Source organism: Portunus trituberculatus, chromosome 39 (assembly GCF_017591435.1).
Source record: "Portunus trituberculatus isolate SZX2019 chromosome 39, ASM1759143v1, whole genome shotgun sequence".
NCBI classification, from domain to species: domain Eukaryota; kingdom Metazoa; phylum Arthropoda; class Malacostraca; order Decapoda; family Portunidae; genus Portunus; species Portunus trituberculatus.
This window is the reverse complement of record NC_059293.1, coordinates 19,483,795-19,508,794: the sequence shown is the minus strand read 5'-3', so window position 1 is coordinate 19,508,794 and position 25,000 is coordinate 19,483,795. Positions and strand designations below refer to the sequence as shown.

General features: G+C 43.1%; 2 protein-coding genes and 1 long non-coding RNA gene across 3 annotated transcripts in view; 2 read left to right on the top strand and 1 right to left on the bottom strand.

Moving 5' to 3' along the window:
• Positions 1-12,826, top strand: part of LOC123515357 — a 47,781-nt gene extending 34,955 nt beyond the window's left edge. The window contains 14 exon segments of the mRNA XM_045273857.1: positions 3,469-3,656; positions 4,248-4,362; positions 4,710-4,881; positions 5,132-5,351; positions 5,473-7,097; positions 7,251-7,431; positions 7,578-7,721; positions 8,386-8,548; positions 8,983-9,148; positions 10,652-10,934; positions 11,645-11,702; positions 11,705-11,783; positions 12,066-12,212; positions 12,651-12,826. Of these exon segments, the coding sequence (XP_045129792.1) occupies positions 3,469-3,656; positions 4,248-4,362; positions 4,710-4,881; positions 5,132-5,351; positions 5,473-7,097; positions 7,251-7,431; positions 7,578-7,721; positions 8,386-8,548; positions 8,983-9,148; positions 10,652-10,934; positions 11,645-11,702; positions 11,705-11,783; positions 12,066-12,212; positions 12,651-12,687 (3,578 nt within the window). The 3' untranslated portion in view covers positions 12,688-12,826.
• The window catches only part of LOC123515362, a 21,065-nt gene extending 3,736 nt beyond the window's left edge, over positions 1-17,329 (bottom strand). Inside the window, exon 1 of the long non-coding RNA XR_006677845.1 lies at positions 15,595-17,329. This is a non-coding gene — a long non-coding RNA (uncharacterized LOC123515362). The remainder of the gene's footprint in view (positions 1-15,594) is intronic.
• A 2,659-nt stretch (positions 17,330-19,988) lies between these two features.
• The window catches only part of LOC123515360, a 26,572-nt gene continuing 21,560 nt past the window's right edge, over positions 19,989-25,000 (top strand). Inside the window, exons 1-2 of the mRNA XM_045273861.1 lie at positions 19,989-20,127; positions 22,623-22,714. Of these exons, the coding sequence (XP_045129796.1) occupies positions 22,666-22,714 (49 nt within the window). The 5' untranslated portion in view covers positions 19,989-20,127; positions 22,623-22,665. The remainder of the gene's footprint in view (positions 20,128-22,622; positions 22,715-25,000) is intronic.

Sequence of the window (25,000 nt, the reverse complement as noted above, 5' to 3'; positions counted from 1 at the left end):
CCACCACCACCACCGTAACCTTACAAAAAAAAAGAAAAGAAAAGTGGTAATGATAATAATAATAATAATAATGGTGATAATAATGGTAATCCCTCTTATTTACTGTTTTCTCTCGTCAGGGGCAACCGATCTGATGCTGTTATGGCCTTATCTGGTGTGGTGTTCCGTTGTGTTCTTTTGTGTTACGATGAAGGCGAAAAACAATAGAGAATGAGGTGATGATGATGATAATGATGATGATGATGATGATGATGATGGTGATGATGATGATAGTGATGATGGTTGCAGTGACGGTATTCATGACAGTGCGTTGCTATAGTAGAGGTGATAGGTGATACACGGGTGGTGATGGTGAGGCATTATAGAAGTGACCGTGGTGGTGATTGCTGTGTTTATGTGTTATGTGGTGACCTTTGCGAGAAGGAATGTGTGGTGACGCACGCAGAGAAACTTTTGAACAGGCCATACATGTTGTGAGACAGAGAGAGAGAGAGAGAGAGAGAGAGAGAGAGAGAGAGAGAGAGAGAGAGAGAGAGAATAGGTAGGTAGAAATATGTGTTGGTAATAAAATTGTAAGCCTACTATAAGTTATTTCCTCTCTCTCTCTCTCTCTCTCTCTCTCTCTCTCTCTCTCTCTCTCTCTCTCTCTCTTCTTAATTGTTAGTCCTACGTCATATTATGTGTTTTTAGCCTCATAATATTGCACGTTTATCACAGCCACTTCAGGTCAAAGAGTAGAACCCGCTCTCATCGTGTCCATTGCGAAATAAAGATTTACTCATGTATTATGCGAGGAAAAAGTAACTTTTCTACACACACACACAAACACACACACACACACACACACACACACACACACACACACACACACACACACACACACACACATACATATTAATCACACATACATCACACGTACATTTCTCCCCTTCTTACCCCTACATGTCTTTTCTCCATACCACCACATCCCCGTCTCTGTATCCAGCACACTCTTCCTTCCTCCTATACATCATACTTTCTTTCACCACACGCCACCTGACGCTCTTCATCCTCAGCCTCATAAGCATACCTTCCTACGTCCCTTCCTCCTCTTCCCCATCACCTGCGCTTTCTCCCATCCCTTCGCCCACCCTCCTCTCTCTATTCCCTGCCTTTACACAGTCCTGCCGCCACAACATCCCTGCAGCGAGCGTGACCACGGAAATGTTCTCACTAATCTGCAAGCGTATTCCGTAACGTAACTCTGTGTGTGTGTGTGTGTGTGTGTGTGTGTGTGTGTGTGTGTGTGTCCACGGGCGCGCGTGTGTGACGTGTGGACTAGTTGGTCGAGTGGCGACGGTCACTGTTAAGAGGCTTGTTGGTTGGGCTCGGCTGCCTGCGCGCATGCTGACGTAATGCACATGTTTGCGCAAGTGCATCAGTAGTGGCGGTGGTGGTGGTGGTGGTAGTAGCGTTGGTGATGGTGGAGGTGGTGATGGTGGTGGTGACCCCGATTTGAGGCGCGAAGCACAGGGAGGCAGGCGGCCTTGGTGGCAAAGATGCGCCTACATGAAAGGAAAGGTGGTACCGATACGAGTTCAAATGTATAAACCAGTCACCATTAAAAACCTGATAGATAAAGGAAGGCAGTGGCGCAGTGGCTCACTAGCTAACCCTGAACTCACAATCCTTGGTTGGAATCTCTGGTAAATTCTAGAGACCCACGTGCATTTTGATCCATTTCATCAGTAGTGCATGTTAACCGGAAGCAAGTGGTCGGTTACATGGAGGACTAACGCAAGCAGAACTGTGAACACAACACCTGCTGCCGTAAGAAAGGCGAAGGTAGTGATGCATGGAGGCAAGAGAGTGCAGAAAGAATGTGTGTTCTTCATAGTAGTGATGAAATAGCAAGTAGAATGCACGTACATACATACTGATTGCATTTGTACAAAGCAGAACCCGTTTGGAGAGAGAGAGAGAGAGAGAGAGAGAGAGAGAGAGAGAGAGAGAGAGAGAGAGAAATACATGTGTGTGAAGTTACTTAATGAAATACTTTTGCTTTGCGGTTAAAAACATTGTGAACGTGTTATCTTCAGAATAACCTACCACAGATAAAAAGTAAGTGTGGATAACAGATCCCATGAGTCATTTCTGGTATTATGGATCCTTTACTCTGATACTTTGTTAACTTGCTACTGAACCAAATGTCGCGGTGAGCTGCAGGCATCTACAGGAGTGAGAGGCCATGACAGCGAGGAGATGACATTCCATAAGCGTGTAACAGTGTCCTTGTGTATTATTGTCATTACATGCAAAGTACAGCACTGTGTCAGGAGAGGAGTGATTAGCTAACATGCGTGATGCCTCTGTTAACTATGGAAGGTTGGTTAAGTATGGCTGGTAGTGGTAGTGGTGGTAGTGGTGGTGGTGGTGGTGGTGGTGGTCGTAGCGTGACGAGCGCCGCCATAACACGCTATACAACAAGTGTTACATCACGCATCTCACTCTCTCCTCTCGGCTGTAATCTCCACGACTCCTCCCTCCCATCAGCCTCCGCGGGAATGTAAATAATGACCACTTATATATTCCTTTCTCCTTTGTTCTAAATTCTTAACCAATCAGTGACTCCATACTGGTCTCGTTGATCATTCTCATAGGAAATTCTAAGAGGTATATCCCCGGACGTTGAAAATAGGACAGTCTGGTTTTGTTGAAATTCTCATAGGACATTTTAAGAGGTATATTCCCGGATGTTGAAAATAAGACATCCTTGTTTCGCTGATAATTATCATAGGAAATTCTAAGATGTATATTCCCGGATGTTAACCCCTTCAACATTGGAACACATTTTTACCTTGAGATTCATGTACGATTAGACCATTTTGCTGACATTAGGAAGGGTCTTTGGAGGTCAGAATATTAATGGCTATAGTCTTTACTATTCTAATTCCCTACATAAGTTTCTGAAGCTGTCTAAAATCACCAAATAGTAATCAAGAATATGGAAACGCGTCGTGGTACTGAAGAGGTTAAGAATATGACATCTCTCAGTGGGGGAATAGATGAACAAATGAAGAAATTTAGGTGAAGAAAACAAAAGATAAAGGCTATCTCAGGGCGACGTCCAAAAACACTGATGCCTACCTCGTCTGATCCCTAGGCCTAAAAGATACTCTCCTCCCCTCCCTCTCGACCCCCTGCCGTGCATCGTGGTTGTGGTTATTGTTGTTGTTGTTGTTGTTGTTGTTGTTGTTGTTGTTCTTCTTCTTCTTCTTCTTGTGGTTACCTAAATCTTCTATATGAATGTATTTTTAGTTATTAGGTTGTTCTTTCTATTTATTCTGAACACTTAACTATCCAACTCTAACTCTCTCTCTCTCTCTCTCTCTCTCTCTCTCTCTCTCTCTCTCTCTCTCTCTCTCTCTCTCTCTCTCTCTCTCACCTCTTATCATAACCTCACCACACCTGTCTCTGTCCCGCCCTCAGGTGTGTCATCCCCAAGGGCGTCGCTCTCCGGCCGTCCGTTGCCGCCAGCCTCCCTCGTGTCCGCCACTGCCCATGCTGGAGGGATTCGAACCCATGCCCACGTCTCCCTGTTGGCAGCTGTGTGGGGACAGTATCTGGCTCACGATCTGTCACGACCCATTGTTGGCGAAGGCGTGAGAGGAGAGAGGGTAAGTAGTGGGCTGACCGTGTATGTGTGTGTGTGTGTGTGTGTGTGTGTGTGTGTGTGTGTGTGTGTGTGTGTGTGTGTGTGTGTGTGTGTGTGTGTGTGTGTGTGTGTACAGTTTTCTTTGTCCCTTTATCTTGTACTTTATTTTTCATCCTTTTCCCCTTCATCATCTCTTTCATCTTGTCCCTTCTTTTCCTCTCCTTCCTCCTTTTCCATTTCCATTCCCTTATCAAGCTTCATCTCCTCCTCCTTATCCTTTTCCTTTTCCATATCCACCCTCATCTCCATCCTCTCCTTCTTCTCCGTCTTTATCTTCACATCCATCAACATATTTTCTTCCCGCTTCAGTAAATTAACCTCTTCTGTACCATGACACGTTTCCATATTCATCTTGCTTACTATTTGGTGATTTTATACAGCTTCAGAAACTTATGTAGGGATTAAAATAGTGAAGACTGTGGCCATTAATCTTCTGACCTCCATAGACTTTTCCTAATGTAAATAAAATCGTCTAATCATACTCAAAATTCAAGTTAAAAATGCGTACCAGTACTGAAGAAGTTAACATCGTGGCTTTCTTTCACCTCTCCAGCTGCGGTGTTGTGGCCCCAGTGAGACCCACCCTGAGTGTTACCCCATCACAGACCGCGATATCTGTTGGGAGTACGCCCGCACCGCCCCAGCCACCACCACCGACTGTGCCCTCGGTCAGTATTGCATGGGAAGGGTAGTAGCGATGAGTGGTTTGGTATGAACAGCAGGGGTTGTTGGGTAGACCAGGCGGTGATTGTTGGAAATTTTCAAGAGTGAAGATATTCCTTAGGTTATTTTAGGATTTGTTTGTTGTTATTCAGCTTGTGTGTGTGTGTGTGTGTGTGTGTGTGTGTGTGTGTGTGTGTGTGTGTGTGTGTGTGTGTGTGTGTGTGTGTGTGTGTGTGTGTGTGTGTGTGTGTACATTTACCAATTCTCTGTTATAACTCAGCTTCCATATCAATTAAAGCGATAAAATTTCCCCCCATTTCTCCATTGCTCACTCTTATCGCCTCCGCTACAGGAGTGCGCGAACAGTTGAATGGTGCCACGTCCTTCCTCGACGCCTCAGCAGTGTACGGGTCCTCCAAACGAGAGAGTGACGCCCTCAGGCTCTTCGAGAATGGTCACCTCAAAACACAGGCGGACTGGCTGCTGCCGCGCGCCACTTCTCACACCTGCAAAGACGCCATGATGTAAGTCTGGCCTCTGCCTTTTGATTCATCCCAGTCCCAGTCCCAATCCTCATCCTCCGTATCCACCCAACAGCCAACACTTAACTAAGCTTTCTCTATCCTTCACTTAAAAATTTTACTTTATCTCTTAACCACACAATACTTCCTCTCCTTCAGAACGTGCTTAGCCATGCATTCAGTTTTCTTGCTTTCAAAGAATATAGTTTCCTTGTGGACTACCCTCCAAAATTTACCAGAAATTTTCTTCTAGGTGCTTCCTTGGTGGTGACCTGCGACTCAACCTCCACGCTGGGCTGGGAGCATTGCAAACACTGCTGGTTCACGAGCACAATCGCATCGCCTCGGCACTGTCGGAGCTCAATCCGCAGTGGGGTGACGACACTATATTTGAGGAATCACGAGCTATTGTGTCGGCGCAGCTGCAGCATATCACTTACAAGGAGTTCCTGCCAGTCTTTCTGGGCACTAGAGTAAGTATGAGGTCGTGACATTATTACCAGAGAAATAAATGTACATACAGAGTGTCAGAAAATGAACAGATTAACAATTCCAATGAGTGTTCCCCTTGACTCACCTCTTTCCTACCCACAGGTGGTGGAGGAGAACGAGCTGACGCCTCTTGCCGCTGGTTTCTACCATGGTTACGACATCACCATCGAGCCCGGCGTGTTCAACTCTGTGTCCACGGCGGTGCTGCAGCTGGTGCTGTCTCTGCTGCCAGACCACTTCAGCCTTGGCCACAGTCACGTTCCCCTGGCCAGCACAGCGCTCAACATGTCGCTGTTGTACAAACCTGGTGCTTACGAGATGCTGATGCACGGCCTGGTGTCCACCAACTCGCTGACCTTTGACGCGGCGGTGAGCGGCTCAATCCGTGGCTACCTCGGCAATCTGGATCTCGTGGCGCGATCTATACAGGCTGGTAGAGACCACGGCTTGCCGCCATACGTGGTGTGGCGTCCTTTGTGTGGTCGCCGACCTGCACATTCCTTCGACGACCTCGCAGACACCATGCACCCGGAACAAATAGCACGCTTGCGGAACATTTACACTGACGTGGCCGACATTGATCTGTTTACAGGCGTCATCTCAGAGCTGCCAGTGGATGGGGCACTGGTGGGACCCACGGCGTCCTGTCTCCTTGCATTGCAATTCAAAGTATTGCGCCAGACCGATCGCTACTGGTACGAGAATGACCTGCCACCCTCCGCCTTCAGCAAAGAGCAACTCTTTGAACTCCGCAAGGCTTCCATCGCTCGTCTTCTTTGCGACAATGTGCCGGGACTGGATGGCGTGCCGCGAGCCACTTTCCTCGCCCGCGATCAGTTTTTGAATGCTCCAGTGTCTTGCCGTGATTTAGATCACGTCAATTTGGGTGCCTGGAAGACCCGCGGCAAGGTGGTGGTGGCGGAGGACATTCTACATAGTGTGGTTGAGAAAGGCAAGCAGGCAGTAGAGCGACGCCGCCAGATGGAGAAGCGAATCTTCGAGAAGGGTCTGGTGGCGGGCTCAAAGTCTCCCGTGGGGTCTGCCTATGCTAATAATAAGCCCAATCCGACTTCACTAATCCTGGCCAACACCTCAGTGCTGCTGGAGGCCACCAGTCAGGAGCTCGTCACCATCATGCATGACCGCCGCGTGCGCAGGCAGATCCAAGGCCTCGGCAATGAGTTTGACTCCCTTGACCTCGATCTGGAGTCCGTGGATATCTCTGGCTTGGTGCCGCCCGCTCCACTTATACGCACTTGTCGTGAAACAGAAGAGCACCGTGCCTGTGACGCCCGTAACCGTTACCGCACCATCAGCGGCCACTGCAACAACCTGCGGCGGCCTGACTTTGGCCGCTCCAGCACGGTGTTCGCACGCATGCTGCCCGCTGGATACGACGATGGTATTTCGGCGCCTCGAACCAGATCGGTGTCTGGTGACTCTCTGCCATCGCCACGCACCATCTCCACCACCATTCACAACGATATTTCGCACCCACACGCCCGTTACACACTCATGGTTATGCAATTCGGCCAATTCCTGGACCACGACATCACCTTCACGCCCGTCAACAAGGGTTTCCAAAACTCCATCCTAGACTGCCGAGACTGCGAAGCTCAGCAGCGCGTCCATCCTGAGTGCTGGCCCATCCCCGTCCCCAACCACGACCCGTACTACCCCGCCGTCAACATCTCCTCTGGAAGACCTTTCTGCATTGCATTTACCAGGTAACACTCCCTCATTATCACATCACGCATTGAGAGAAACAACTATTTTATCAACACCTTGCCTTTCCTTGCTATCTGTTCAGCCTCTCTTTACCTAAAACCTCAGACCTACCTGAACACCACTCTTATCATAAAACATGCCTCTCCCTCCAGGTCCCTCCCAGGCCAGCAGACTTTAGGACCCCGCGAACAGATCAACCAGAACACCGCCTTCCTGGACGCATCACACATTTACGGCCAGGAGCTGTGCGAGGGGCGGGAACTGAGAGCAGACCAAACTGGATTCCTTAACGTCACCAGACACCCCATTCGCGGAAAACCTCTCCTTCCACAGGTAAGCTTTCTAGCACACCTAATCCACCATCTTGTCTGTGCTCAAGGTCGTAAATTCTCCTCAATTTCTCTGTAACCACTCCTTAAAATGTTCTTTGCGTATAGGCAGCAATATTTAGAGTCCCTAATTCGCTTCATCTTCTGCAGGAGACTGGCAACCCGGAATGCAAGGCAGACTCTGGACGGTGCTTCAAGGCGGGGGATTCCAGGTCCTCAGAGCAGCCAGGGCTTGCAGTCGTGCACACCATCTGGATGAGAGAACACAACAGGATCGCCGAGGGACTGTCAGCGGTGAGGAACAAAATAGCTCCCTCATGGATTGTGTAATAGGAATATCAGCTTAACCTTTCCTCTTTTCTAACGGGTCAACGCTGCTCTTTTTTCCTTCCTTTCTTCCTTTATTTTCCGTTTCAGAAGGTTACTGTGCTGTGTTATGTATTTTTTTGTTATTTCAATATTTTTACGATTAGTTATTCACATTTTTATCATATTTTTTAGTGATGTAATTGTCCGTCACTAGTTTTCATTTATATTCATTACTTACGTCACCGTTTTAGACGAATCAGTAGTTTTTTTTCTTTATACGTTTCTATTTCAATTACTTACATTCTTCACCTTCTCTTCCCTTCATTTCACCTTCCAGCAATAACTCACTTCTTTATCATCCACTGCATTTACATATCCACTCACCATTATCACCATGTCACTCCCTAACTTTACATTCCGTCGTTATTTTTTCATTCTTTCTAATTTCACTCACTTCTTTTTATCTATGCAAAAGGGGAAGCTGGTAAAGGGCAACCAAAAATACAAATAAAAAGACCCACTTGATTGACAGTTCCCTTAAAGATAATTCAAGTTAACCAAAAGTCCGGAACAAATGTCTTGAAACAATACATATCCTTATCACCTTGTCACTTCCTTACTTTGCCCTCCGTCTCTCCTGCTGCTACAGATCAACGCCCACTGGGATGACGAGCGTGTGTACCAGGAGGCTCGGCGCATCGTCACCGCGGAATGGCAACACGTGGTTTACAATGAGTTCCTACCTCGAGTTTTGGGCTGGAACGCAATGCAACTGTACTCGCTCAGACTCAAGACGGAGGGTTACTATGGAGGTGAGTGTGTGTATGTGTGTGTGTGTGTGTGTGTGTGTGTGTGTGTGTGTGTGTGTGTGTGTGTGTGTGTGTGTGTGTGTGGATGTTGGTATGTTTTGTATGATTCCTATATAAACTGTGGTTAATGGATTATGTCTATCTGTGTGTGTGTGTGTGTGTGTGTGTGTGTGTGTGTGTGTGTGTGTGTGTGTGTGTGTGTGTATGTGTGTGTGTGTGTGTATTTGTATGTGTGTGTGTGTGTGTGTGTGTGTGTGTGTGTGTGTGTGTGTGTGTGTGTGTGTGTGTGTTGAAAGCTCAGGTTATGTATGCTTTAATGTCGGCATGGGTACTCTCTCTCTCTCTCTCTCTCTCTCTCTCTCTCTCTCTCTCTCTCTCTCTCTCTCTCTCTCTCTCTCTCTCTCTATGGAAACCAATACCTTTCTACCCTCCCGCAGAATATGACGGCAATTGCAACCCTGGAATCCTTAATGAGTTCGCCACAGCCGCCTTCAGGTTCGGTCACTCACTCATCCGCAACTCCCTACGACGGATGGACTCCTCCTTCAGCAGCAACCACGCCGGCGTCAGTCTGAGAAACACCTTCTTCAACCCCGACATGCTGTGAGTGTATTGGAGGTGTGATTGCGAGAGAATGAAGGGGAATATAAAGAAAGAATGAAATTATTAGGTTACAGAGAGAGAGAGAGAGAGAGATATTGCAACATAGTGAAGAAAGAAAAAAAGACATCATTGCGCCAAAAGTGAGGTATAGATGACGTACAAGGAAAAATTAGGTTGATGAGGAATGAGGTGGAAAAATGATCGAGATGAAAGGCTGTGATTGAGATTTTCAAACGCATCTCAGTCATGAAGAAAAATGGCAATGTTATTTTTATCTATTTTTTTTTTTTTCATTTACTCTTGTCATAAATGTAATACTCACCTTACCTATTCAGTTACCGTTCCGTTCTTGTTTTCTTGCATTCTGTTTATTTTTTCCCCATTTCATAGTAATCAATAGAATAAAAACTGGTTCAGGTTGCTTTTTGTTGCTTATGTTCCCGATATTCTGACATTTGGATATTTTTAGTGTGTGTGCGTGTGTGTGTGTGTGTGTGTGTGTGTGTGTGTGTGTGTGTGTGTGTGTGTGTGTGTGTGTGTGTGTGTGTGTGTGTTTGCAATATCTTCGTTGCTCCAAATATTTTCTGCAAAGAGTTGTTGAGAAAAATATTATTGTTATTGTTATTTTTATTATTGTTGTTATTATTATTATTATCATTAATAGTAGTAGTAGTAGTAGTAGTAGTAGTAGTAGTAGTAGTAGTAGTAGTAGTAGTAGTAGTAGTAGTAGTAGTAGTAGTAGTAGCAGCAGTAGTAGTAGTAGTAGTAGTAGTAGTAGTAGTAGTAGTAGTAGTAGTAGTAGAAGTAGTAGTAGTAGTAGTAGTAGTAGTAGTAATATCATAATCATAACCTTCATTCTCATCTTCATTCTTATCACCAGTGTCTTACTTAATTATCGTGAGAGCGACGGAAAAATGAAAGGGGGAAAAACTTTTAAGACGAAAAAGTTCAAATGGTTAATATCTTTTTGTCTCGTCTCGCTACACAACTGGCCTGACCCGATCACTTTCACCTCTCTCTCTCTCTCTCTCTCTCTCTCTCTCTCTCTCTCTCTCTCTCTCTCTCTCTCTCTCTCTCTCTCTCTCTCTCTTTTGTTATGTGCGCGCGCGTGTGTGTGTTTGTATGTGTGTGTGTGTGTGTGTGTGTGTGTGTGTGTGTGTGTGTGTGTGTGTGTGTGTGTGTGTATGTGACCCTCCTTGCTTCTCTTGTCACCTGCTTCCTAGTTTCTTCACATTTACATTCACACTCTTTCTTCCCTTTCTCCTTCCCTTCTGTGTCCCTCCACTTCCTCCTCCCCTACCGTCCCCACCCTTCCTCCCTTACATAAACAGACTTATCTTCCTACGCCATCTCTCTTTTACTACTTGTTTCCTTTCTCAGTTTTTTTCCTCTCCTTTATAATCTAGTTTATCACTCACACATTCATTCATCTATTTTTTGCTATTACTTTTTTCCTTCATTTAGATCATTACTCATTTATTCACTTGTTTATTCCTCCCGCAGCCTCGAGTTCCAAATGATTGACGAGTTAGTACGAGGTCTCATCTCTACCCCCATGGAAACCCTTGATAATTTCCTGACGGAGGAGATCACTAACCATCTCTTCGAGGACGCCACAGTGCCTTTCTCCGGCCTCGATCTGGCTGCGCTCAACATCCAGCGAGGAAGAGAACACGGTATCAGGTCTTACAATGAGTACCGCGCCGTCTGTAACCTGAAGAGAGCGAGAACCTTCCAAGATCTGAGCCGAGAGATTAAGCCAGAATTGATTGACAAGTTACAGCGGGTAAGGGTGACGCTGCTGTGTTACTGTGTCAGGGTGTGTGTAATCATAAACTTACTCCTGTTAATATTTCTTTCACATGAACGTCTAACTTCCAGAATTTCGTACATATTGATTTTTCAGTGACTAGATTGGTTAGGTTAGGGGAAATCTGTCATGAAGAAGACTTATTTTTTGTGAATATTTGAATGGAGAATTTGTTTTAGTTTATACGTTTTGGTTTATACGTAAAGACAGAGGAAGACGAGAATGTGAGAAGTGCAGGGAAGATTAAATAACAAAAGATAAATGCAAAGGCGAACAAGCAAGCAAGAGTAGAATGAAAAGATATGAGTTTTCCTTTTCTTCTTTAACACCTTCAGTACTGGGACGCATTTTTACCTTGAGTTTGGGGTAAGATTAGACAATTTTACTGACATTAGGAAGGGTCTATGGATGTTAGAAAATTGATGGCCAGAGACATCACTATTTTAATCCCTGACATATGTTTCTGAAGCTGTATAAAATCACCCAATAGCAAGCAGAATGAATATGGAAAAGTGTCATGGTACTGAAGAGGTTAAACATGTACGACAGATTCACTGCTTAAAAAAGAAAAGAAAAAAAAGAAGAAGAACTGGTATTATAGAAAGAAATGAAGATAATGGATAGTCTGATGAGCCTGTCCTATATTGTTTTGTTACGCATATAACGGTGTCTTCTGTCCCGTGCAGGTGTACCAGAGTGTAGACGATATCGATTTGTTCACGGGCGGGCTGTGTGAGACGCCGCTACAGGAGGCATCATCGGACCCACCTTCGGCTGTATTATTGGCCTTCAGTTCTCCTTCCTCAGAAAGTGCGACCGATTCTGGTGAGTGTGTGTGTGTGTATGTGTGTGCCTGCAAGTTGTTCTGTTTGTCTTTGTTTATATAAGTCAGTCGGTCAGTTAGTCTGCCTGTCTGTCTGTACTTTTGTATGCCATTCCTTCTGTCTGTCAGTGAATCAGTCAGGTAGTCGTCCAATCATTCATTGTCTGACTGTCTTTATAACTGTCCATCTGTCTTTCCATCTTTCTCAATGTACGCAAGCTTGTATGTCGAGACGTGTTTAAATGTCCCTGTTCTTCCCATCATCTTTAGCTTCCCATCTACAGGTATGAGACATCCAACCCACACCTTCGCTTCAACGAGGAACAACTTGCTGACATCCGTAAGGTGACCATGGCCTCGATGATCTGTCAGAACTGCGACGTGGTGGAGCAGATTCAGAGGGGCGTCTTCGATATGCCTCATGACTTCCTGTGAGTAGTACTAGTAGTAGTAGTAGTAGTAGTAGTAGTAGTAGTAATGATTGTTGAGAAAGAAAGAGCTGTGAAAATTATCAGTGTTTATCAGTAGATTCTTATGGGAGATAGTTTTTTTTTCACCTGTCAGTTTGTATACCTATCGTAGCCTTCCTAGTCTGCTCACGCTCTCTCAGTTGTAGTATATAATTTGCCTTGTTTTTTGTGTCCATATCTACTTTCACTAAGGTACCATAAATCTTAAGGTAGTGGATGCTTTGCTCATGACTCTTCTTCATCCAGTTCATTTCAAGTAGCAGAGAGAGAGAGAGAGAGAGAGAGAGAGAGAGAGAGAGAGAGAGAGAGAGAGTGAGTGTGTGTGTGTGTGTGTGTGTGTGTGTGTGTGTGTGTGTGTGTGTGTGTGTGTTCATGTACTCACTCTTCACACACACCCAGGAACCTCGTGTGCCATGTGCCGCTGTGTCCAATGTGAACCTTCAGCTGTGGCGGGACACAAGCACTTGTGTCATAGGGAACGAGGCGGTGGGGGTGGGCGTGGCGCGCACCCCCACGCCCTGCACACTCTGCACCTGCACGCCCTCGGGTCCTCAGTGCCAGACGCTGAAGGTCAACTGCTTCGAACTCCGCTCACGGTTTGGCCTTGACGAGATCCTGCGAGACAACGTGTGTCGGGCGCAGTGCGGGAACATCCTGGATCCTAACAGACCGCCACAGCAACCCCAGCCACAGCCACAGCCACAGCAGCCACAGCCACCACAGTCTAGACCCCCTTCAAATATCTTTAACGAAGGCCTCACTCCGCCACCGCCACCTCCTCCACATCAGCCACCTCCACCTCCACCACAGTCTATTCCACAGCGTCCACGTCCCCCACTGCCGCCAATCCAACCCTCGGGTCCAATTTTCAGACCGCCACCTCCTCCGCCGCCGCAACAAAACCCTCTCAGATTCCCCTTCCCAATTCCGCCGTTCTTAAGATCCTTATTCAGTTAGGTTCATAATTTCATTGATCCTGCGTAGGTTTAAGGGATCAAGGGAAGGCTGAGAGGGAGATTCGTTTGTCTCTGCTTCCAGTCTCCTCTCATCCTTCTCGTCATTCCGTCTATGGTGTGGTTCCGTTCCCTATTTGGTCCTTTTCCTTACTCCCTCCTCCTCCTCCTCCTCCTCCTCCTCCTCCTCCTCTCCCCTCTGCGTTCAATTGGCTGTTTTGTGATTTTGTTAAGGGTTTTTTGTCATTAATATTATCATTATTGTTATTATTATTATTATTATTATTATTATTATTATTATTATTATTATTATTATGGTTGGCGTGGATGGCCAGCTGACTTTTTTTTTTCTGTCTTCGATATCTGCGTTGATACATTCCAGAGACTTTAGAGAAGAATACAGGTGTTAGTCAGTCACCTGGGATGCGTTCACACCAAGTATGTCCTCAGCACCGTGAAGATGAAAGAGAGGAGAGGAGAGTGACAGCCGCTGACCACTCAAACACTTCTCAATAATAGCAATCTAACTTATTGATTTAGTTTTACGTGTTATCGTCTCTTTGTTGTGAATATTTATGAGAGTCTAGTTACTCCACCGAATTACTGGTTAAGGATGATTCGTACCACACGTGACAGCTTACAGGCAGTGTCGCTTCTGTGTGAGAGACTTGGCGGGACCAGAAAACGTCTCCTACAGTTATTTTGTGATAATTCGGACAACTCTTTTGTTTAACTTTAGTATTACTTGAAAAAATACTTGAGTGATGTCCTGAACGCATCCCTCTGTGGCGACTTATACTAAGAAACGGTTACTCTTTAAAATACAAATCATCTGCAAATCCGCTATCATCCTGCGCGTTTTGTGGGATTCATTTTGTACGAGAACTCGGAAGAAAATAACAAGTTCGGGGAGTCTTTTTTTTTTTTTAAGTACTTTATGCTTTCTCAGTTTGTGCCCTTCAGAATGATATAAATAGTGTATAGCTGTGTAATACTACGCTAGTGTCCCGTTGATCCCAGTCGCCATAGTCGTCCTCGCCCCCTGTGCAGTGCGGGGTGGGATGCTGGAGTCCCCCCTCACGCGATCGAAGGAAAACTGAGTGTGATACCATTCTCTTTTATTCTTAGTAATAATATATATTTTTAGTAGTCGTTAAGTTAATTACATACATACATGAATACATACATGGCCTAATCCTGTACCAACTGCCTTAGTCTTGTATTTAGTCCACTTTACTAAGTTATTTTTGTCGTATGAGAGAGAGAGAGAGAGAGAGAGAGAGAGAGAGAGAGATGTGAATTCGAATATCGTTTTATTATTATTATTATTATTATTATTATTATTATTATTATTATTATTATTATGATTGTCCACGCACAAAGAGACAGGAATCACATGAATCAATATATTATCTCCTTTTTATTTAAGTTATTTCTGATCTTTATTTTTCTTCTCTAATGTAAGGGTATCTTTAAGAGTATGAAGTCCTCCTCCTCCTCCTCCTCCTCCTCCTCCTCCTCCTCCTCCTCCTCCTCCTCCTAAGTTATAATTATGTATGTATTGGTGTTGTGTGATGCCTTCCTCTTCCTTTTTCCCCCTCTCTCTCTCTCCTCTTTCCCCTTCTCCTCTTCCCATTCTCATTTTTTTTCTACTTGGTCCCTCTTCCCCTCTTTCTTCCATGCCTTTACTTTACTTATCCTACTCTTTTCCTCTTCTCCTTTCTCTCTTCTTCTTTCCTCTCTTCTCTCCATTTTACACTAGTCACTATATCTTTCATCTCTTCAACCTCCTTTTTTTTCATTTTCTTCCCTTCTATCTCCCCAATCCTTCCTCCCCCTCGCCTCTCCCCCCTTTCTCCCTCTCCCCACCCATCCCCAGTCCACATAGGCAACCTCGCACCATCCTCCTCGTTGATCTGTGTGTAATTATGTAGTAGGAACGGCTGTCTGTCTCTATGCACGTGTGTGTGTGTGTGTGTGTGTGTGTGTGTGTGTGTGTGTGTGTGTGTGTGTGTGTACATAATATTATTGGCGGGTTCAGATGTGGGGACGAACTTGAAAGAGAGAGAGAGAGAGAGAGAGAGAGAGAGAGAGAGAGAGAGAGAGAGAGAGAGAGAGAGAGAGAGAGAGAGAGAGAGAATGTCTTGTGGTTCCAATATCGATAATTTTTTGTAATGTAGACTATGGTTGTTGTTTTTGGTATTATTATTATTATTGTGATTATTATTATTATTATTATTATTATTATTATTATTATTATTATTATTATTATTATTACCATTATTATTATCATTATTATTATTATTATATCATTATTGTTATTATTACTATTATCATTACTAACTTTTCCTTTCATGATCATATTCCTGTTTTATGTATGATTGTGTAACTCTCTCTCTCTCTCTCTCTCTCTCTCTCTCTCTCTCTGTAGCTTCATCTCTTCGTCAAAGTCTGTGATGCCCTCTGGTGACTGAAAACTCCCTCACACCCTCCCTAGCTCTCCCTCTCCCTCATTTTCCCTCTCCCTCACTCCCCCATACCAATTTTTACTTCCCTATATCCTAGCTCCCCTCACCTCCATATCTTATGCTGTCTATCATCACTTCTTCTCACCACCTCCCTCTTCCTCTCCGTCCTTTTCCGTCTCATGAATATTATCGATGCAAAAATCTGCCAGTATTAACGATTATACTCACATGCTGTCGAAATAAAGGTGTGAGTCGTTAGTGGCTGTGGTTTTTTTTCTTTCCCTTCCTTGTGTTGCTCATGGATTCTTGTCTCCCAGATGTGTGTTGCGTGAGAAGTGAGATGTGATGTTTGTAGTAGTTGCGAAGGTGTTGGTAGTAGTGGTTGTGTTGGTAGTGACGCACAGTTGTCTTGGATATTTTTTGAAGTGATGGTGGTAATATTGACAGTAAGGTTTGGGGGAGTTTTCCAGGGTGTAGTCTTAGAGAAGGGAAGAATTAACCCCTTCACTACCAGGACATGTTTCCATATTCATTCTCCTTACAATTTAGTGACTTTATGCAGATTCTGAAACCTACGAGAGGGATTAAGATAGTAAAGACTCTGACCGTTAATCTTCAGACCTCTATAGATTCTTCCTAATGTAAATAAACTCGCCTAATCACACCCCAAAAACTCAAGATAAAAATTTGTCTCAGTACTGAAGGGGTTAAGAAACTATACGATAAGAATAAGTGAAGCGAAAAAAGGACATAATGATTTGTACTGGGATACAATTTTACCATGAATTTTAGGTATGATTAGACGATTTTATTTATATTAGGAAGGGTCTATGGAGGTCAAAACATTAATGGCCAGAGTCTTCACTATATCTAACAACAACATAAGTTTCTGAAGTTGTATAAAATCACCAAATAGCAACCAGAATAATTTAATATGAAACCGTGTCATGGTACTGAAGAGGTTTACAGATGAGTGAAGGGGGGAACATATATAGAAGTACTGATGCCATTAGTGCTGTACCAATAGTAAAATTTGCCTGAAAGAAAACATAAAAACACGACATTTCGTATCTTTCCTGACAATCTGATGTGTATACTCCTTATTTCTCGTCTTCCATCTGCCGTTCCTCCTCTACTCTTTTACGTTCAAGAGATAAAGAAAATAAAATAACACTATGGCTCAAAATAAGTGTTTAGTATATTGCCGCGTTGCACAATGAGGAAGGACACACTTTTTAGCACGAGGAATGACAGGGAAGAGAAACACAAAATAATATTACTCGTGTTGCGTCAGTATATGAGTGTATCCTTGTCTCTGAGTTACGGTTCCTTTTTTCTTCTGGGATGTTATATTTGTTATCGCAAGAGAGAGAGAGAGAGAGAGAGAGAGAGAGAGAGAGAGAGAGAGAGAATTTAGCTTCAGTGCTCTAAAAGAAAGACAGGTAAAGTATAAGAGGATACACCACAAATATATTACAAGACACAAACAAAACAGAAAGTAGCGGCATACACGTACAATTGAATTAAGTGAGACAAAGCGGAAATACTGAATGGAAAAGAGAAACTTGAGTGAAATCTGAATAAATAATGAATAAAATGTGTTGTTTATGTGTATGAGAGAGAGAGAGAGAGAGAGAGAGAGAGAGAGAGAGAGAGAGAGAGAATGGAAATCTCCGACTTATGTAAATGAAAAATGCATCTAATTTCACACTTTCCCTCGAAATTTATTAGCCGATGACGTAATTTTTTCTCCTCCTCCTCCTCCTCCTCCTCCTCCTCCTCCTCCTCATTCTTTTCTATAACTTTCTTCTTTTTTCTTCTTCTTCTTCTTCCTTCTTTTTGTTATTGTTGCTCTTGTGCTATTATTACTGTTACTACTACTACTACTACTACTACTACTACTACTACTACTACTACTACTACTACTACTACTACTACTACTACTTCTGCTGCTACTACTACTACTACTACTTCTGCTGCTACTACTACTAGTACTACTATTACTACTATTATTACTACTACTACTACAAGACTTTTCTATTCTCCCCTCTCTCTCTCTCTCTCTCTCTCTCTCTCTCTCTCTCTCTCTCTCTCTCTCTCTCTCTCTCTCCATAAACTGTAATAAAAAACGGTCCATTTTTACACTCCGCTCGCCTGAGAGAAGGAAAGACTAACGATTCGATTGTACATTGTTGAGGAAATGTTGACAATAGGACTCCATATGCTCTCTCTCTCTCTCTCTCTCTCTCTCTCTCTCTCTCTCTCTCTCTCTCTCTCTCTCTCTCTCTTAGCATGCCTCTTTTTTTAGTTTTTCTTTTATTTAATTTATTCTTGCACCGTGATAACAAAGAACATTTTCATATAACCTTGACGCCGTTGTTATTAATTGTTCCCTCTGGATGTGAAGAACAAAGCCTTACCGTTATGGATGTTGCTCTACGTATCTACATGCCCTTCCCTCCCTTATCCTGCTTCCTATCCACTCTCTCTTTCTCTCTCTCTCTCTCTCTCTCTCTCTCTCTCTAGTAAATGAAGGGAGACATTTGATGGGCGTCTATCGTGGCTCAGTGGCGTGCCTCGGATTCCCGCTTTCTCTCACACTTGTTATTATCATCGCGTTTTCTTTGTTGCTGGCTCGTGGTTGCCAATCAAGGTTCCCCTCCCTCGTGTGTGTGTGTGTGTGTGTGTGTGTGTGTGTGGTGCGTGAATGTGCGTGATAGTTCGTGTGCGTGATGGTGTGTGAGCGCCGCGTACACACACACACACACACACACACACACACACACACACACACAGAAGAGAGAGGAAGGAAGGGAGCATTGCAGACAGACAGACACACAGACAGAAAAATAGACAGACAAACAGAGAGACAGGGAAGCCGTTCTATAGGGAGGAAAGAAGGTAGCGTGTGAGCCTGATGGAAGGGGAATAGGGAGACGTGCACACACACACACACACACACACACACACACACACACACATACAGAGAGAGAGAGAGAGAGAGAGAGAGTGTGTGTGTGTGTGTGTCCATATACTTCCTTTAATAATGAAACAGAAATAGTGAATAGAACAAACAAAATCACTAAAGAAAAACAAACAAGTAGTATTTATTACGAAAGAGGAAGGGAAAGAGAGGGAAGAACGAGAAATAGAGAAAAAAGACTGTTGCAGAAAGCCAGAGTTTTTTCCTTGTGTGTGTCATCAGTTATGGAAGGAAGTTGTTGTGCCAGATGAAGAATTTGTGATGTGTGGCGCATGTGGTTCTAGGGCCACAAAATGCTGCTCATTACACCGTGTGGAATGCGTGATAGGAGGTGATTTACATGTTCTCTCCTGGATGAAGTACCTTGTGGCATTCCTCTGTTTCCGGGTTCAAATTCTTAGACTAAATATACCCACTGCAATATGAACTGACTGCTGGTAAAATCTTGAGCTAGGAATTGTAAGATATCAGGTGCATTACTTTAGTCTTGTCCTCAATGAAGTGTCTCCAGGTTTAAATTCTAACACTAAATAAACCCATTGAAATATGGTAAAATCCATGAACCGAGTGCTGGTAAAAAGTTGAGCCGGGAATTGTAATATATCAGACGCATTACTTTAGTCTTGTCCTCAGTGAAGTGTCTCCGGGATCAAATTCTTAGACTAAATATACCCACTGCACTATGGCAAAATCTATGAACCGACTGCTGGTAGAATCTTGAGCCGGGAATTGTAAGATATCAGGTGCATTGCTGTAGTCTTTCCTCAATGAAGTGTTTCCGGGTTCGAGTCTTTGCCGAGGGCACCATTTGTCTTATGAATTGGTAGAAAAAGTATTCATTTCTGGTGGAGAATTAGTGGCTAGAAATTTTGTGATTGTTAGGTGTGAGTATTTGGCATTTTTCGGCAAAGAGGTCAACATTCCATTCCAACCTTTGTCTATGTAGGAAGAAGGAAAAGAGAGAGAGAGAGAGAGAGAGAGAGAGAAACAGATAGACATACAGACAGATAGACAGATAGACAAACAAACAAACAGATAGACAAACAAACAGACAGAGACAGAATTTATAACAAAATAAACGAAAGAAAACCACAAAAAATCTTCAACTTGAAAATCTAAAAAAAAAAAAAAAAAAAAACCCTAAAGAAACAAGTCATCTCACAGCATCTATACCATTCACGTAACAACCATCACGAAATTACCTTCACTGGCACCTGGATCATCCCCCCAGCCTCCCATCACCTGAACCACGCGGCCGACCAATCACCAAGCAGGAGCAGGGTCGAGGGTGGCTGGGATTGGCTGGAAGAATGAGTGGGAGTTCGGTAGCTGATCCGCACCTCAGTGACTCAGTCTGCGTGTGGTGTTGAGTGTCTGTGGGCGTGTAGCGGCCTGACTCCTTGACTTGATAGCGTACTGAAAGGAGAAAAAATCATTAGGATATACGTGGATTAAACAGTGTATTGATTCTGGTTAGTTAATTGTTAGTACTTAATTGTTACCAGTGTGACTACTATTGCTGTTACTGTGAGAACTGTATTGCTAATCCTACTGCAGCTATAATATCCATGACTACTACTACTACTACTACGACAACGATTACACTTATTACTACTGCTACTATTACAACGACAATTATGACTACTACTACTGCTACTACTACTACTACTACTACTACTACTACTACTACTACTACTACTACTACTACTACTACTACTACTACTACTACTGCTGCTGCTACTGCTGCTACTACTACTACTAATACTAATACTAATACTAATACTAATACTGCTGCTACTACTGCTACTACTACTACTACTACTACTACTACTACTGCTACTACTACTGACGATGGCTTTTCTAGGGAGAACTATAGGGCGGAGGGCTGGGAATCTCTCTCACAGAAACCTAATATTCCTACTGTACAGGAAATTCGTAAACAAAATTAAATTGTTTTTTGTCATTTTTTTTTCAGTTATTTATGTCTTCATTGTTGTATTTCCTTTTCTTGCGTCACTATATTTCCTACGTCTAATACTGTCTTTACTACTACTACTACTGTTACTACTACTACTGCTGCTAACTTTTATATTTATAACTAATTACGTGAGTAGGGAAAGGGAAGCAATGATTGAGATTTATACAACACAGTGTCTCATTTATCGTCATTAGTTCCGCGCTGTCAGTTTTGCATCAGCGTTAGTCATCTCTTTCCATAAAAATTGTTATTATTACTATTTTTATTATCATTATCATTATTGGCATCACTGTTGTTGTCATCATTCTTATTTTCATTATAATTCGTATGTACATACTAACTCCTTCAGTACTGGGACGCATTTTCAATACGAGTTTTTGTTATGGTTAGACGGTTTTATTTACATTAGGAAGGGTCTATGGAGGTCAGAAGATTAATGCACAGAGTCTTCACTATTTCAATCCCCATATAAGTTTCTGAAGCTGTATGAAATCACCAAATAGTAAGCAGAATAAATATGAAAAACACGTCATGGTACTCAAAGGGTTCATTTTTCAGTGCCTTGAAACTGCCACCAAATAGATAGGTCTACTGTTGCTTGTCCTTTCTTTGTCCTCCTTTGGCGCTACTAATCCTCCAGGGCGTGGTCGTGGCGAGGAGGAGAGGCAGGTGGTTTATGATTTCACGCTTGTTGTTTTCCCACGATTTCGGCTCAAAAAGAATTTCCGAATCGATATTTTGATGCCTAAAAGATTAACCCAACCGTATCATCGGGAAAATTTGCCGTAACAAGATCCACAACAGTACCTGGGAATAACCTTGTCATATTCTCTGCAACTGAGAAAATAATAGAGACTTAAATCAAGCGTAGGAAAGCATACACTAGTTATAAAGAGAATATTCGGGTACAGAACGAGGAAAAAGAGAAGAACGAGAGAAATGAGAGCTGATGGAGGAGTAAAACAGAAAAGAGGAAGCGTTAATGTACCTTGTGTATATGGTGTGTAAGATTCCTTGCAGTCAGCGGACTTTCGGGATATATATTTGCTTACGTACAAAAAGAAAAAAAATACACGCAAAGAGTAAATAAGAAAAGGAAGTGATCTGGCGCCAAGCGAGTGTTGATGGAAGGACTAGTGTTGGTGCGACGGCGGGCGTGAAGTGATATATTCCTGTAGATGTGTAAGCCTTGGCTGGTAGAATAATACGGCAAGATATACATCAGGGAAGCACCGATACAAAGGGTGAATCTTCCTGACTCACACCCTTATTCGGAAACGCTTTGCTCTCTCACCAACACTATATACTTTCTAAAGATGATGTTCATGATTTCGAAGATATATACTTTTTTGGTTCTGGTGATAGATTGGCAAGTTTTCTTGTTTATCATAAGGAAAAACTGTCTTGAAAACCATGCTAGTCGTCTCTCTGGCCTCGGAAAATTGTAGTGAGAGAACAATGCGTTTCTGAATATGGCCGTTACATCCACGTACAGCGGTGAGGATGTCAAATACAGATGTAAAAGAGGGAGACAACGGAAAGACGATGAAAATAAGGCAAAGACTGGGCGGATTTGAATGTTTCTATAAATGTGACTCCGTAGAGGACACGCATTATAATTAAAACACAAATTGTCAAAGATGAAATGAATGAAAAGACGGTGAAAGACAGAAAAGAGGTCAAATTTAAAGAACACTGTCTCCATTTTCTCCGCATCGTAAAAAGTGAAAAAAGGGTGAAGAGAAAATTAACTGCGAATCATTCACTACCTTTGTATTCTAATTTTCTCAGTGAGCTGCTTCTCTTTGTAGAATAATTCAACATGATGCATGGATGTTAGAGTCAGATCTATGAATGTGTTGTGACTGAGAAAAGTAATTGCTGTATTCACTATTTTGTTGCTTTTATTAATGTTATTGAGCGAAGAACTAAACTCTCTCTCTCTCTCTCTCTCTCTCTCTCTCTCTCTCTCTCTCTCTCACGGTACAGTGTTGGAAGCGGTGATCTATTGTGACCTGCGCTGACCTGCACGATGACCCGGCGGTGGACCCTGATGCTGGCGGCCTTGGCGACGCTGTGTGGTGAGTCTGCCTTGGTCATCGTAGTAGTGGTAGTAGTAGTAGTAGTAGTAGTAGTAGTAGTAGTAGTAGTAGTAGTAATAACACTACTTGTTATTTTTTTGTTGTTGTTGTTGTAGCAGGAGTAGTAGTAGTAGTAGTAGTTGTTGTTGTTGTTGTAGTAGTAACAGTAGTAGTAGAATTAGTAGCAGCAGCAGCAGCAGTAGTAGTAGTAGTAGTAGTAGTAGTAGTAGTAGTAGTAGCAGCAGTAGTAGTAGTAGTAGTAGTAGTAATAGTAGTAGTAGAACTATTAGTAGTAGTAGTAGTAACAGTGGTAGTAACAGTAGTAGTAGCAGTAGTACCAATAACAATTATGATAACAATGAATATAGAAATGAAGAGAAACAATGCACATCCAGTCATACCTACCGCACTTCCTTGCCTTTAAATAGAGGATCAGAAAATAGACGCAATCCACGTGGCAGGGTAAGAATAACACTCCAATAATAAGGGTAATTTACACCTTCCAGTGACAGAGGCAGCCTGCGCGGCGAGTCTAACCTCCTCTTCACCGACCGATCAATTTCTATGCGATTAGAGCTCCACTTTATTTTGTTGATCCAGCAGGACTCGCACGAAGCTTTGTGTAGAGAATGTGTGGAATGGGGTTAATAAAGAGATATGATGATTACGGGTGGGTGAGGAGGAAGAAGAAAAGAAAGGATAGGGAATATAATGTGTGTGTGTGTGTGTGTGTGTGTGTGTGTGTGTGTGTGTGTGTGTGTAGTGTCCTGATTTAATTGTGTATGCATGCATGGTTTTATACGTAATTATGTGTATGTGTGCGCAACATCAAGTATACCTCTTTGTGTGTGTGTGTGTGTGTGTGTGTGTGTGTGTAGAGAGAGAGAGAGAGAGAGAGAGAGTCGACACTTTACACTTCTAATTTTCTCTCATAACGATCGGAGTCAAATTATCATTCTTCCCTCCTCTCTTTTATTCCCTCCTTTCTTTTCTCCCTCCCCTCCATTCCTATCTCTTATCACGACAACTTTCCTACCCTCCCTCTCTCTCTCTCTCTCTCTCTCTCTCTCTCTCTCTCTCTCTCTCTCTCTAGTAAATCTCACGGCATAAGGAAGACAGACAGGACAGTTTTAGCTTATTACCCGATTTACCAAGATCCCACGAAATAGATTCTAATCCTTCAAAAATCCCTCAACTTGATCTTCAATCCTCTTTTTATTAGTCTTGGATCCTTCTCATTTTAAACACAATATAGTGTCAATTAATTTTGCTTTTTCATCGTTTAATGTGTATGTTGATCATGTTTAACCGTTGGAGTCTGTCTGTCTGTCTCTCTCTCTCTCTCTCTCTCTCTCTCTCTCTCTCTCTCTCTCTCTCTCTCTTGTGTTTTCATGGCTCCCCTTTTCTTTCCTTCTTTTCGTGTTCATACGTAGTTGTTTCTCTCAGATTGGCACCTCGTGTGTGTGTGTGTGTGTGTGTGTGTGTGTGTGTGTGTGTGTGTGTGTGTGTGTGTGTGTGTGTGCGAACTTAGATTGGAATTTATTAGTCTCGTGTGCCTTTCTCATTTTATTTTTTTGTTGTCGTTTCACCAATTCTATTTTCATTTTATTTACTTTCATTCCTTCTTTCCTTTTCTCTCTCCTTCCTTCCTTCCTTCCTTTCATTCTTGTTGTCTTACTCTCTTCTTTTCTTCCTCTTCCCTTCATTCCCTTAGGCCTCTTTCGCTCTTTTTGTTTCTGTTTCATTGTATCTATATTTCATTTCTTTTCTTTTTTTTACCTTTAAAACTATCAAGCTTTGAATATACTGCAATATCAACACCACTTTTGAACATTCCGTGTCCTCCTTCCTACTTTCCGTGTTCTCTTCCTCCCCTTACTCTTCCTCTTCCTCTTCCTCTTCCTCTTCTCACTCTGCTTCTCCTCCTCCTCTTCCTCCTCCTCCTCCTTTTCTTTCCCCGCGTTTTTAGCAACAAGGAGTGTAATTATCTACTGAACCGTGACGAATTACATATATTTTTAGCCATGAGTCAGCCAACTACGTCAGTCAGTCGGTCCGCCTCATTTAGTCAGTCAGTCAGTCAGTCAGTCAATCAGTCAATCGATCAAATGGTTCCTCAAATTCAGTCAGTTTATCAGTCAGTCAGCAAGTCCATAGATCGTGTAGTCAGTCAGGAAGTCAGTCAGTCAGTCGTTTGTTAGTCAGTAGGCATTCATTGAACAAGGAAGTTAGTCGGTCAGTTAGTTCATGAGTAGTTGATCTTGTCGTAGAATTAGTTAATAAAAG